Source organism: Hipposideros armiger, unplaced genomic scaffold, assembly GCF_001890085.2.
Source record: "Hipposideros armiger isolate ML-2016 unplaced genomic scaffold, ASM189008v1 scaffold_40, whole genome shotgun sequence".
Taxonomy (NCBI): domain Eukaryota; kingdom Metazoa; phylum Chordata; class Mammalia; order Chiroptera; family Hipposideridae; genus Hipposideros; species Hipposideros armiger.
Genome location: NW_017731390.1, coordinates 1,930,713 through 1,945,880, shown reverse-complemented (window position 1 = coordinate 1,945,880; position 15,168 = coordinate 1,930,713). Strand labels below are relative to the sequence as shown.

At 39.4% G+C, this 15,168-nt stretch overlaps 1 protein-coding gene across 6 annotated transcripts in view; it reads right to left on the bottom strand.

The window, feature by feature from the left end:
• The window catches only part of ZNF652 (zinc finger protein 652), a 63,613-nt gene that overhangs the window by 5,642 nt on the left and 42,803 nt on the right, over window positions 1-15,168 (bottom strand). For 5 of the 6 annotated variants that reach the window (XM_019638728.1, XM_019638731.1, XM_019638730.1 and 2 more), the window contains 4 exons: window positions 13,607-13,754; window positions 13,123-13,238; window positions 12,529-12,673; window positions 830-3,605 (listed from right to left, as the gene is read on the bottom strand). In XM_019638728.1, coding sequence (XP_019494273.1) covers window positions 3,094-3,605; window positions 12,529-12,673; window positions 13,123-13,238; window positions 13,607-13,754 — 921 coding nt within the window. In that variant the 3' untranslated portion in view covers window positions 830-3,093. Of the gene's footprint in view, window positions 1-829; window positions 3,606-12,528; window positions 12,674-13,122; window positions 13,239-13,606; window positions 13,755-15,168 lie in introns of those variants that run through there. The other variant, XM_019638734.1, reaches the window with a different exon arrangement.

Sequence of the window (15,168 nt, the reverse complement as noted above, 5' to 3'; positions counted from 1 at the left end):
TAAGTAATGAGAAGCAGCCTCAAATTGATAGCTGTATAATGCTGAGTTGTGGCCCTTGTTGTCTTTAAAAGACTTAGTTAAGTACAGAGAAGGTCTGAGAACTCAAACTCCTCCATAGTTCTTTTTTCATAAACAGTAAGTAGTAAGTTGTGAAGAAGTCATGGGGTGCTGTGTTCTATGTGGGAGAGAACACACCACACAATGGAACTTGTTTCTTAGTAAAGGATCCCAATCAAATTTCCAACCCTGAGTGTGAGTCTCCAGCACGTTAAACCTGGCGCACACATATGTTTAAGGCTTAATCCTGCAGTTCTTACATCCAGAAGCATTCAAGTTGTGACTATTCTTAATGCATTTCATTATTCATATGTAATATGACACTGATGAGGCGTCATTATGTTCTGGGAGGGTTTCCTGAAGACCACAAGTCCCAAGTCAGGAAAAGTATACTTATATAGGGAGAAAAATGGGAAGTTTCCAGAATGTTCCACAATACATTTCACTAGAACTGTACTGTGTGACAATGGTGATTTACAAATAATAATAATAATGATCCTTTTTTTGCTTCTGTTAAGAGTGGTGGTGATTATTTGCTTAATACTGGTTTTCCTATGTAGCAGATACTTTCTTATGGCTATATTCGCTTGAATAAAAAATCAAAGATGACCACCTGAATTTTCCAGTGTATAATTATAGTACACCTCATAAAATGGTTGATTCAATGGCCTCAAGTCTAGAATTCAGAATTGCTGCCAATACCTAATTAAAAGTAAATTTATTTAGAACAAAATAAGGTATAGCCGATTAACTAAGCTGCAACTTATATCTTTTTTAAAAAAACTCATTTTAATATTATAGGCTTGATAATGAAATTATGTCTACATTTATGTAGATATGTCTACATAAAGGTGTAGATCCACAAACTTACCGTGGAATGGCAGAGGAGATTGTGGGAGTAACGAGAGGCAGACAGCAAAGATACAACAGTCATAAATAAGGAATTAACTTTCCTTGTTAGTTTGGGTACCCAGGTGTTCAAAGAATGTATACAAATATTTAAAATAACATTCTTTAGAAATTATGTCCAAAAACAGGAAGAAAAGCGTTTGAGAAACCTTTCTGCCTCATTGCAAAATTTTTCTATGTCATTATAGAAGACAAAGGCAATAATCAGAAGGAAAAAAAATGGAACGATTACACCAAAATGCTAGTAGAGAATGCAATATTTTAAAAATAGGGACTTAACTTCAATGGAAAGAGTTCCATTTTCTCCTACTACAGACAGAGCTAATCAGCCAGAAAAGTGCTTGAAGTATGTCTGCACATTTAATATAAAAATAAAAATAAATAAAAGTCAGGGTTCTGATTCAGGTAATGATTTAAGAGCCCGAGGAAAGAAAAATGAAGAAATTTCAAGATTAAAAAATCAAGAGAGGGAGAGAGGAAAGTAGACCTAGCTTTGGAACTCTGAGATAAAAAAATACAAAATTTTTAGCTATAATTGAGTCTAGATAGATTTGATCAGTTAAACATATGTTAGCCCTTCTGGTCAACCTTTCCTATAATAAGCTCCTGATTGTGCTCTTTTGAAGTTCCCCAAACTTGAAAAGGTCACCTGCCTGGAGGTATTAGGATGCTGCTCTCCTTATCACCTCTGAGCACTGCTATCACATAATTATTTGCAGAGGACAGGGCAGCAGAAGGTAGGTGTTTTCGTTCCCTCACTACACTTTAAACTGTGTTGGGATAGCTCAAAGTTGTGGATCTCTCAAGTGACACAACAAGCATTTTAAAACTCAGAACCAATTTGTGGTCTCATCCAAAATTCTAAGCCACTATCAGCCACGTCACATTTGTGATTTTAGTGTACTGTTTTCTCTTTTCATAACAATTCTGGAAAAAGAAAGCAACCTCCAAACGAGAAGTGGATTATGAGACTTCAATTTGTCATCCCATAAAGGTTGAACACGAACACAGTTCAAAGGGAAGTGAGAACAGACGTGACTGGGATGAAACAACCTCCACTTCCTCCTCTTGGCAGTGAACAGCTTTACTCAGATTTTCAAAACATGCCAGCTTCCGGCAACTTCCATGGAAAAGGTCCAACACTGCAAATCATCCCCTTAGCGCACTAACTGAACCGGACGAAACACGGAGGACAGGAGCATGTCAGGGAGCCCGACAGACACTTGAGTGTTAAGCAGAGATTTTAAAACTACTGAGAGCTTAACGCCAAGTTCTGAAAGCGAAACCTCATTTTTGCAGTAATCTGGTCTGGAGACCCCCCCCCCTCAGATACATCTAGTCTCTGAAGCACCTTTGAGTTGTACGGATGTAAGAATAACTTTGAACTATAGAAGTTATATGCATCTTTAAGAATCACATTTTGATGATTATAAAAATTTTTTCTATTTTACAACATAGGTCCAGCTACACTGAAAAAATTACACTGCTTATTGAAATACATTTCATTTTAGAAACAGACTACTAAAGAAGTCTATACAAAAACTCTAAAATAATTTCTGTAGTAAAATAAAGAGTGCGTTAGGAGAGCTACACAAAGAAGAAAATTTCCATCTTTCTCTATAATGCTTGATATATTGTGAAACATGGCTAGCTCGACTCTGCAGCCAGCACCAAAAGCTGAAAAAAATTCATTACGATACACAGTGGTACAATTAATGCTCTGGATTAATCTCACAGCCTTCCCGATTAGTACAAAGGAAACCAGGCCTGTCCCCTCTTTGAGGAGAAGTCCAGGATATTAAAAGCAAGCATACCTCATCAGCTGATATGAAATTATAAAATTCCACAAGTCTGAGTATTTGAAATTTATAAAAGTCACCAGAAAATGCAAGCAAATTGGGCTTTAGTTTGGTGGTTCCCCTGGTTTAGATGACAGTTCCCTCCACGAGCTTAAGGTAGGTGTCTTGTTCATCCCCTTGGATGTGCTGACTCACCAAGACATTGACAAAGCTCACGGCGGAGGCTGAGGCGAGTCTGACAGCTACAGAAACGCTCACCCACTCCCCTCTGCAAACTCACATGTGGGCACGTAACTCGTGGTGGAGAACGCACTTAAGGAGATGGATGTTAATGATGCTGTGCTGAACTGTTCTTCTCTGCCAGGTGCCGCAGAAAGGTGTCCTCACCCTGGCCTCTGTGATTTAAAGGCTCGCTCTTAAAGAGAGCTGGAGGTGGGGGGAGGTGAGGGACTGGGGGGATGGGGAGGTGGTGTGGGTGGTGAGGGTGTGGGTGGATGTGAAGGTGCGAGAAGGGATGAGGGATGGGCCGAGGGGGAAGAGTGTTTACAGGATTCATGTTGATTGGAGGGGCGGGGGTTGTGGGTGTGTTCACCACAGAAGGAACTGGGGTGACAGGGGAAGTGGTCAGTGGGATCTGGACAGCAGGCGGCACGTTCACGGGACTGGTCACCCGAAAGCACTTCTCCTTGTGGGCCTTAAGCATGTTGGAGAAGCGGAACCGCTGGCCACACACATCGCATGGATAGGGCTTCTCGCCTGTGTGAGTTCTGCGGTGCCTCTTCATGTTGGGGCGGCTGGTGAAGCTTTTGCCACAGATTTCACAGATAAAGGGTTTCTCTCCTGAGATGAACACAGACACAAAAACATGATTAACACACTAGGCGGTAATTATGCGCTCATGTTATTCCTCATATTAAAAAAGGAGATTAGCACTCTTCTCCCCTATGGCATATTACGCTCTAATAAACAAAAAAAGAGTGTCTCAAGGTTAGGACTTAACACATAAGAGCAGACACGAACAAAACTTATATACAACCTATCAACTGGGCTTGGTTTAAGAAAAAGGCATCTATAGTAGTAATCCTTCCCATCCTACGTGAGAACTGTTCACAAGGCTTTCCTATACTCAAGGAAACTGACATCACAGGTGAAACTCTGCCTCTAAATTCAGGCAAGTTAATCTGTAAGCAATTTCTGCCATTCCAACCGAAAGTAAGGCTTTGCTGAAAATGTCCTGTGGAGCAAATTAAGTCTCTTCATGTCTACTTGCACGTACTCCTTAGCACGGGGCTTACTCGTTGGTATAGGGCTTGGAAAATACTGGCCAGACTCACCCTGCAGCGTGAATTGCACACTGCAGTGTTTCTCAATGGGAGTGCTACCAGCACTTCTGCAGACAAATCGTCATTATGTGGGACTATGTGGCACATGTGAAGAGCGCTTAGCATTCCTGGTGCTAGGCTACTAAATGCCCCCAAGAGATTCTGACAATCAAAAATGTCCTCACGCCATTTTCAAACGTCCACGGGTGCAGGGAGAGTTGAGAAGGGGCTACTGCTCCTGGTTGAGAACCACTGGCCCAATGAGTCAAAAAGGAAACACAATCCCATAGTGCCAAAGGCACTTAGGGAGTAATTAGGTTTGGGTTCTAAGAGCTTAATTTGTAAGCTTCCTAACTTTCCTTTGGACTTACTGCTTAGTTCCAAGTTATGTCTACCTGCTGCTCTCCCCAGGCTATAGGGGGGAAACAAAATGATGGTACATGTCCATTAGTCACTTTATACGAATGCTGAAGAAAGGGGAGGAGGACCTGTGACATGTGCTGCAGTGACCATATGCTTGTACTTATCAATTCCCTCATCAATTCTCAGTGTATGTGGCTTGCATCTTTATAGTAACTCCTGCTACAAGAGAGTTTGCCGTCACTTCAATGATTGCTCCCTTCCTTTCCAATAGGTGGCCTTATTCTACTTTCTATAACTAATAGCTATTGTGCACTGAGTCTTACTGTGTGCTTGTCACTGGTCTACTCACTTTACACCTATTTACCTTGGTGGTCCTCACAGTGACCCACCAACAGACGGACAGACCCTATGAGGTAGGTTTCTTATTATCCCTATTTTACTGAGAAGGAAACTAAGAAACTCGGCCAAGATTCTATTCTTACAGCAAAGGGAGAGCCAGGTTTTAAATCTCTGCAGTCTGGCTCCAGGGTCTATGCTTTGGACGCATAAACCACAACACTTCATATCTCACCCCTTTGCGCATTCCTGCGTACACCAAGGAAAGTTCTTTTCTTTCTGTTTTCCTCCCTTTTGGGACCCCTTCTATATGGGAGCAAAGACCTCTTTACCTATATTGTAGTCCTTATTTCTTCTCTCTGGTGTCTCCTGTTGCCCTCCTCCCATAGAAGCCAGAATTTTCCTTACTTCCCTGAGAGAGTTGACTGAGCAGTCAGGAGAGACCTGTTTCCTCCGTCTCCGAAATCAGCAGTACTATTTCCTGACTAATATTTCTCATCGTTCAGCTTGCCGTTCCTCAGTCACTGCCCTTGCTAGGTTCTTCACTGTGATTCACGTTCATCTTTCTAGGTAAGTTCTGAGCCCAGCTTGCTTTCCTTTTTAATCCATTTCCTCCAATCACCTAAAAAACTTCAAATTCTATGTTAAATGGAATGGATTAAATAAATTATGATATGCCCACCTGATGGAAAGTACAATTAAAAGCAATATTATAAAAGTATAGAAATGCAATTGAAAAGTGTTTTAAAGATTTTTATTAAAATATAGCTAACACACAATATTATATTAGTTTCAGGTGTACACCATGTTTATTCAATAGAAATGTAATTATTAACATGAAAATCTACACTTAATTAAGATTATCTACAGTCTACTAAGTAAAACAAGCAAGTTATAAAAATGAATGCATGGTATTATCTACTTTTAATGAAAAATAAGTATAGAAAAAAATGGAAAGAAGTACAAATGTTACCAGTGATTATCTCTAGGTGATGGGATTATGAGTGATGCTTTACTTTATTTTTTTTAATTTTTTTAATTTTTTTATTTTTAAAAAATATGGAATGCTTCACGTATTTGCATATCATCCTTGCACAGGGGCCATGCTAATCTTCTCTGTATCGTTCCAATTTTAGTATATGTGCTGCCGAAACGAGCACTTATTTTATTTTTTAAACTTATATGTACTTTCTTTCTAAAATTAACATGATTCACTTTTAAATACACAGCTGTTTTAAAATGCTTTAAAAGCACAACTGTTTGATATCCTACTGAAGTCCTGGGCCCCTCCCTCCTGGATTCTCCGGAGTATGCATTCTTCATTCCGAACAGAATATGGAAACAGAGCCAAAGGACCTGCTCTTTGATTATTAGTCTAATAGGAGCAAACACGCTCCACTTGATTCACTAACACTTCTTGGGTGCACCAGACACTTTATTCGCAAACAGCATGGATTCATTGAAAAGTTTATTGAATGTTTAGACATTTAATTTTGTTATGTGCTTAAACCTGGATCCAATCCTGAACCTCTCTAATCATCTCTCATTTGTAGTCTTCTAGGCTATAATGATTTGCCATAGAAAGACCAAAAACTTTTAGAACTGGCCTACCACAAATCCATGGATTCAAATTAAACTGGGTCCTTTTTACCGCTTAATAATCTTTTATTCATTTCTTAATGCCCTACCAAATTTTCCGCATTTGTTGTTCCAGACATAAGCCCACGATCCCACCTACTTCTAACTCTGATTATTCATCAGGCTCCATCTCCTAACTGTGCTAATGACTGATGTCAAGATTCCCCTGATACCTCAAGTTATGATTACAATGAGACTGAAATAATGAAAAATCAAAACGTAATATTTGAAATCAACCACCTGTATAATGTCCTACTTTAAGGAAGAGCTCGTAAATGGATGGCTCGAAGATATACTAACAGCTAACTTCATCAAGGTAACTAGAACAGCATGTATATCAATTTAAAGATATATCACAATCTAAAGATATATATCACATCTAAAGATATGACCTGTTATATATGATAAAGCTAACCTGATTGTAAGGAACAGTATTGTAATGAGTCTGAAAAAAGAACACTGTAAATGAAGACAGACAATCTGCAGGGAAGACAGAAAGGAGGAAGAATTTAGTTAGGTGTCTCCTGTTCTATTCCAAGGAAAAGACGATCTGACCAGTAAACACAAGCATTCCACTCTGCTTATTATGAATGTCCTCGAGCAGCATCAGAAGCCCTTCTCTCTCTCTCTTTTTTTTTTTTTAGCTAAGTTATCCTGCCACTTGTTGGCAGCTCAGCTCAGGCCAGGAATTGAACCAGCGACCCTGTTGCTCAGAGCTCGCACTCTTGAGCAAGCTCTTAACCAACTGAGCCACTCAGCCAGCCCAGAAGCCCCTGTGTCTATATATCTAGCCTAAGTCTCTTGCCTGAGCTTTAAACCCATTTTGCAAACTGCCTACTGAATATTTCCACTTGAATATCCCATAGATAGCTCAAAATAACAAGTGAAAAAATAAATTCATTATCCTACCTAGCAAACCCGCTCCTGCCTCTCCTATTTCTCTATCTTGACAAATGGTATATAAGCCCCAAATACGGGACTAACAATTGACTCTCCCTTCCCACACCACTGATATCCAATCAATCTCCAAAGTTCCTTCCACTCTACCTTGCCTATCACTTTAATTTCATCCACTGCTATTACCACAGTCCTTATCAGCACAATCATTCACCTGGACTACTGCCACTATCTACCTGACTGGTTTCACCATCTCTACCCTTGCTCTCCACCCTCTAATCCATTCTCCACACTGTAGCCATAGGGAACTTTCAGATGGGTGTGTCACACTCTGCTTAAAACCATTCCAGAACTTCCCACTGTCCTTAGAATAAAGTCCAAACTTTTTTACCAGTTTTTTCCCCCCTTTGCAACCTAGTTTCTGCTTACTGCTCTCCAGTATCATGTCTTATTATAAGACATGCCCCGCACCCCTAATCATCAAACGCTAGCCAATTTCTTTTAGTTCCATGTACTTACTATACTTTCATTACCACACCACTGTTACATCTTGCTTGTCTATCACCCAACCTGACTATAAGCTCTGTGAACCTAGGGACTATTTCAGTCTTGTTCATTACAATAGCCCCAGTTAGCAGATTCTTATAAGTAAATATCTGTTAATTCTAGGACAGGCATTTCTCCCCCTACATAGTAATATCTCTGAAATTGACATATACTTACAATCAATGGCATGTCATTGTTTAATTTGCAGGACTTTCTTAGTGGCACATAAATTAAGCTTGTCTTACAAATGATGGCTTCATGGATTCAATGAAGTATGGTACTCACCATTAAGATTATTCAATTACCTTGCTTTGCTGTAATTCCTTGTTCCTGACCATCTTTTTGATTATAATTTAACTTCTAATAGAGTTTATTCTTTAGGTAAAGAATATGCTTACTAAAGACTATAAGAGTTTTGAACCACTTGCCACTCAGCCTTTTCACTGTGAATTATTAGCAATTTTGCTTATATTTCATTAAGACTACTTAGCACACCCCGGTCCCTCCGATCCTGATCTGCTTGAGAACATTGACAAATTTTGGAAGCTGAGACCCAGACTCTGGGATGGTGCTTTTTGCCTTCATGATGTCCTGTGTATCCCTCCATTTTATTACTTGCTACATTAAATTTATAGCAGAATCATTAAGAATGTAGTTCTGTAGTCAGACTGCCTTGGATAAATTATTTCATTTTTGAGCCTCAGTTTCCTCATCTGAAAAATGAAGATAATAATAGGTGATCGTGATAAGCTGAAAATAAAGGAAAGTGCTTAGAATAGTATCTGGCACACAGCAGACATTCAATGCATTTTAGTGCTATTGTTATTATTATTACCACCATCACTGTCATTGAATTGTAAGCTCCTTGGGGGAAAAAAACCAAGTCTTAATTCATTCTGTGTCTCTAAGCACTTAGTGCTATGGCTGGTACAAGAAGAATCAGCAATTACTCTATGTTGAACTCACCCCAAGTCTATCCACAGCATCCTAGGAAACCCTGCCTGAGGGCTGATCAGTTTCCCTAGATAATCTGACTCACTTCTCTTTAACTGCAAAGAAACAGCCCAGTCAATGTCAGTACCTGCAATGGCCTTAATCCCCACCAAAACATAGTCTAAATGTGGTTTCATCCAGCCTTAAAAGAGCTATCCCTCTTCTTTAAAGCTAACCCTTCTCCTTGTATTTCCTCAGGTACTACTATCATCCTTATTTAATACCAAGGAACCAGAGGCTGACAGAGGTTGCCTAATTCACTTACAGTCACACTGCTAGTAAGTGGCAGAGCTGGGTTTGTCCAACTCCACCATACAGCTGCTTTCCCAAATGGAGTATTACAAACAGTATTACAAGGCAGGTGACAAACCAGGGGTATTTTAATATTGGTGTTAAACAAGGTCTAGTTTATATATAAAGAGTTTTATGAACAATAAGAAAAAGTCAAACACTGCAACAAAAAGACGAATACAGAAAAGGCACAAACAATCCAGAAAAGAAAATATACTGATACCCAATAAGCATATGAAAAAATGTTCAATCTTACTTAGTAATTAAGTGCAAGTTACTACAATCGAAACCATTTCTCATCTATCAAATCAGCAAGGATTTTATTTAGCACTGGAGAGGGTTGGGGAAGTGGGTATTTTCATGCACAGCTGGTAAGAGTGTATGTGGACGGCTGTTTTGCAACATACATCGTCTTAAAAATGCACACATCCCTTTGCCCTTATAATCCCATTTCTAGGAATTTATCCTAAGTAAAAAATCATGACTGTGTTAGCCACAAATTTATCATAGTATTATTTGTAACAGTAGAAAAATTGGAAACAGAAATCTAAAAGTCTAATAGGGAACTGGCTAAATAATATGGGAATAACATGCTTTACTTTAAAGGACTGTTGTAAAAATTCAATTATATTGATCAAATGAGATAATGTATGTAAAGCACTTAAGATAGTGTCCGCCATATATGTGCATAATAAATAATGGCTATTATTACAGCAAATTTACAAGAAGGAATATTATACAAACATTAAAATGATATTGCTACTAATGACAATACAGTAAAATAAAAAGCAGGTTAAAATAAAGTATAAAGACCCAATTTTTGTTTTTATTACTATACATACAAACACATAAATACTTATGTATAGTGTTTATCTATATTAAGAAATTAAAGATTTTTTTTTTTAATTTTATTGGGGAATTGGGGAAGAGGAACAGCCAAGATGTTGTCCTTCAATCTTAGTTGTGGAGGGCACAGCTAGCTCAGCTCCAAGTCCAGTCGCCATCCGGCCCCCTGTGGGCAGCTCGCAGCTGCTTAGCTCAGGGTGCTGTGTTCAATCTTAGTTGTGGGTGGGCATAGCCCACCATCCCATGCGGGAGTCGAACTGGCAACCTTGTTGTTAGGAGCACGTGCTCTAACCAGCTGAGTCATCCTGCCACCTGTTGGCAGCTCAGTGGCAGCTCAGCTCTGGTGCAGCTCATTGGCCCATGTGGGAATCGAACCGGTGACCAATCGAACCGGTTAAGAGCTCGCGCTCTTAACCAACTGAGCCACTCGGCTGGCCCCAAGAAACTAAAGAATTTTTAAGAAGTGTATGCCAAAATGTTAACAGTAGTGATCAGTGATAAGATTATAGATCATTTTTATTTTGTTTCCAATTTTCAAATATAGTTTAATAAGTATGTACTACTTTTAATGAGGATAAAAATTTAAGATTATTATTATTTAAATTTAAGTACATTTAGGTAGCTATATTCCTTTAGAAGAAATAGGAAACGGGGCCGGCCGAGTAGCATGTTGGTTAGGAGTTGGCTTGGGATGCCAGCTCTGAGCAGCAGGGCCCCGGTTCGGATCCCATATGAGGGCCAGTGACGCTGCGCCCTCTACAGCTAAGATGCTGAACAACAGCTCAACCTGGAGCTGGGCTGCAGTGAGTTGCCGGCGACGGCATAGGCTGCAATGGGGCTGGCCAGCAGCAGGCGTGAGTTGCGTCCAATGGCTGGCGAGCGACTGCCTCAGCCGGGAAGAGCACAATAATACCAACATGGGCCAGTGAAACAACAGTCCTCCACAACTAGACTGAAGAACAAAAGGACAGCAACTTGTCTGTTCACCTTCCCCGATTCCCCAGCACTGTTCCCATCCCTCAATTCCCCCATAAAATCTTTAAAAAGAAAAAAAATAGGAAATGTTCAGCTTGCCTATCTGGTCAAAGAATGCTTAACATAAAATTTTATTTAACAAATACATTAATCACAAACATCCACTCTGGATTCATATTATGGACACTTAAGGGTCTGAAGAAAGAAGGACAAAGGGGAAGGAAGGAAGAAAGAGAAAAAAATGCAGAGAAGAGAGGAAGGAATGGGGAGAAAGAAGCACAGGGAGACCCAAAGAGAAGAGGAAGTGAGTGGAGGGGCAGAGGCTTACGTGGCTGGAGGTCCCTTCCAATCTTGTGACAAACATTTACATGGCACCTACTATGTGCCAAGCACTGTGTATGAATTTGACACAATTTCTGCCTTCAAAAATACTTATTTTCTATCTAGTTCCATAGTTTCCCACCGAATAACAAAAAACTGAATCCTAAAACGTGATTCAGAACTTACAGCCTATCCAAGAGCCACCAAATTAATCATAAGAGAAGTTGTTAAATACTCTATATTTTCTACTATCCATTTAGGCTTCCAAGTTATTAACTTCTGAGGTGTAATTTACTTAATTAAACTCCTCTCATGGCTCTTTCATCTGGTCAAATTCTTAGAATCTGAGGTTGCTCTGCTCCGAATGGGGAAGAAGCCCACCAGGCAGGCATCTTTCTTTGGATTTCCACAGAGAAATAGAAACTAGAAGAGATCCAGCCATGGGCAGAATTTCCTCACCATTAGTGACACAAAAGAGCAGCAGGCTAAGCAAGATAACCTCTTACGGCTCTTTCTAGCTCTGCTATTCTGTAACAGATAAGTAGAACCAAGAATCAATCCTATGATTAGATTTTATTTAGAAATCTGGAAAACGTTTCCTACTGTGCAATTTGTGCAAAGACAGCTAATTCTGGAACATCAAGTTAAGACTGAGCTACAATGACACTGTTTACAGGGGGAGCTATTTTAGCCAGTTTCTTGGAAGCTGGACAGACAAATGCTTACAAGATTCAAATCCACGCTGTGGAGCATACAGCCCTAAAAACACAAAGTGGATAAAATATTAACCCTCATTTGGTGGAGGTGTCCCTAAAAAGTAGTGAATTTTGGTAAAGCAAATCCAATCAAACTTTAATAAGACTACAGAGAGGGTATTCTATTTAAAGCAGTCAGTATCCTCCATTTTTTAAAGGTCCAGAATCCGTTCCTTAGAAAAATAATACGCATATACACAAAAACAAGCTTCGTACCATTTCAGGACATCCTGTGCCCCAAAGAAAGAATCCATTTTCTTGAAGGAACTCGCAGGTAAAAGGCACTAACAAATAATCCTCTTTAAATAAATAAGTTATGAAAGCCGAATTATTTGCTATTATTAATCAATATTTTTCTGTATCAGGTTTATTTAAAGTAAAATTTCCACTCAGAATGCAAACTGGTGGTTTAGATTTTTCAACAGATTCACAAGTGATCATTCTATCAACACAGCTGTACCCTTCCCCGGAAATTCTTACCAGTGTGTGTTTTCATGTGCTCATCGAAGTACTGCTTCATGTTGAAGTCCTTGCCACACCACTGGCACATGAACTGTTTGTGCCCAATGTGGATGCTCATGTGGGAGCGCAGCTGGTACTTGTACTGAAACCTTTCGTCACAGTTCTGCATTGGACACAGTGGAGATTTTTTAATGCCAAGCACAGTTGCTTTACTTGAGCCCACCCGACAGTCTCTGAGATAGGTTTCTTTTTCGTACGCAGAATAGAACCTGCTCCTGTCAACTATTAATATTTGGTTCTGCCATATTTCTGCAGCTGAGTTATTCATAAGAGGGAAATTTCTTGTATCATGATAACTGAAGTATACCCAACTTCTCTGAATTACTAAGAAAAATAACTCAGGTGTTAGTCCCAAATTTAACTTAATCCAAGAGAGTTCACAATGTGTTGAAAATGGCATTTCTCTACCTCGCAGTGAGACAACACAAGGCGCAGAGCACGTGCTGGAGGTTCTGTGGAAATGCAGCCGGATGCCCTGGGCTCCAGCACACCCTTCTCTCACTGCCTCACCGAGCCCCCAGACCTGGGCCTGGTGGGTAGCACATGCCTTACCTCACATCTGAAGGGCTTCTCTCCAGAATGCTGCAAGGAGTGCACCTTGAGTGACATGCTGCGTTTGAATGATTTTCCACAGGTTTCACACGTAAAAGGCATGTCTTTCGTGTGTGCTGCAACACAGAATGCACTTACACTCAAAATAAGTCCATCCCAAAGCCCAAACTGAAAAAGATAGGTGTCCTATTGTAAGGTCATCACGCCAGCTTCATTTTCTACACTCTAATTTGGAAGGCTTTAATAGCAATGTTCTGAAGAGAAAAAAATAAATAGCAATGTTGAAACAAAAGCTGGGTGTGGGAGACTGTGCCATCCAATTTGGTGATGCTTTCTGAAGATGTGTTGTTGCATTTAGTTTCAACAAGTCAAAAGTGACTAAAGTAAGGCAGTTCCTCATATCCTGTCTAAACGGGAGCACAAAACACACCAAAGAACAAGGGGAAATTATAGGTGTGAGAGAAAAGCAGTAGACAAAACTTACCAACCATGTGTTTCCGCACATGAGCCATGGTATAGAATTTCTTCTCACAAATTTCACAGGAAAATTTCTTCTCTGCATATCCATGGACAATCTTGATGTGTTCATGAAGGGACCAGAGTTTCTTGAATGATTTGTTACAGGAAACACACTGAGCAGGATAAATAGAAATAATCTTTACTTACAGGGGCTCACCCAAGGCCATACCTGCCTACTGGCAGATGGAATGGGTGTGCTTTAGATTCAGGGCACAAGGTCAGGATCCAAGCAAAAGCTATTCCTCCATGGAGCCCATGTTCCAACAGCAACATCAGTGTGTTCTATTTTCTAAGATGCATCTTTTACAGACACTTTGGGAGTATGAAAATGATGGCAAAAGGTAAGACAAGAAGAAATGGGAAGATCCACTAATATCAAAGAATTTATTGCTTTTATCAAATTTGTATTGTACTGATAAAAAGAACTTTCAAGTTTTTAAAAATTATATGGATTACCAAGAGCAGCTGCCTCCCACACATGGGTCACGATGCAGTATAATAGGTGTTTACCACAGATTACAAACTAATTTAAAGTTAGCATAAATAAAAACAAGATAAAACATATTAATAGTTATAGATCTGTAGAAGTATAACAATGTTTCTGTACCTCACAGAATGTATTTGGAGCCTTCATTCATACAAATTTACCGAGATTTTATATTTTCTCAAATCTAATTTGCTCTATTAAATATTTCCCTCTGGCAGAATTTAATGTAAATTCTAAACTGTTAGTATCATTCTCCCTTTCCCCTTATAGCGCAGCTCCACATCTCTCATATAAGCATCTATAGGAAATACATACAACACTGCCTAGTTCTTTGTATTATGAATCACATGATAGCAGGGGTCGGCAAACTTTTGAGACGGAAGAGCCAATCCTGTCCCTCACAACAATTTAAAAATTATTCGAGAGCCATAAAACAAATGAAATCACCATTATGTGAATAATACCCTTGAAAAATTTTATAAATGAAACTATGACAGTTTTATTTTCGTTTTCAATTTTACTTCAGAGCCACATGTATGTATCCAAAGAGCCGCAGGTGGCTTGTGAGCCGCAGTTTGCCGACTCCTGGTCTAGAGTATCAGGCATAAGGTGTATCAAAATAAAATGATTCTGGTTAAAGCAAAAACAATACTAGAAGTTCTAGGCAACCATCAGACTCTGGGATACTTAAGGGAACAAGCTGGTATTCACTGTGAACACAGATTTCTTAACATCACTGTCACTTCAGGAAAACAAGGACTCTGAGAAGAGTTAACAAGATAAGCCTCTGGCTGGATACTGCTCGAGAAAAGCACAGACAACTCCTACAAACCATTCTGTTGGGCAAGGTTCTAATTTTTACTTGTTATTAGGTCATCAGGATTATTAGGATCTATACATAAGAACACAGCAGTGCTCGTTAGGAAATCTAAGGAGTTCATTTAGCAGCATCCAAAAACCTGAACACAAGTTTAAACGTATCATGGTAAGGAATAGAGAGAAAAGTCACAAAAAAGATTTACTGAATGCTTCTGTAACTT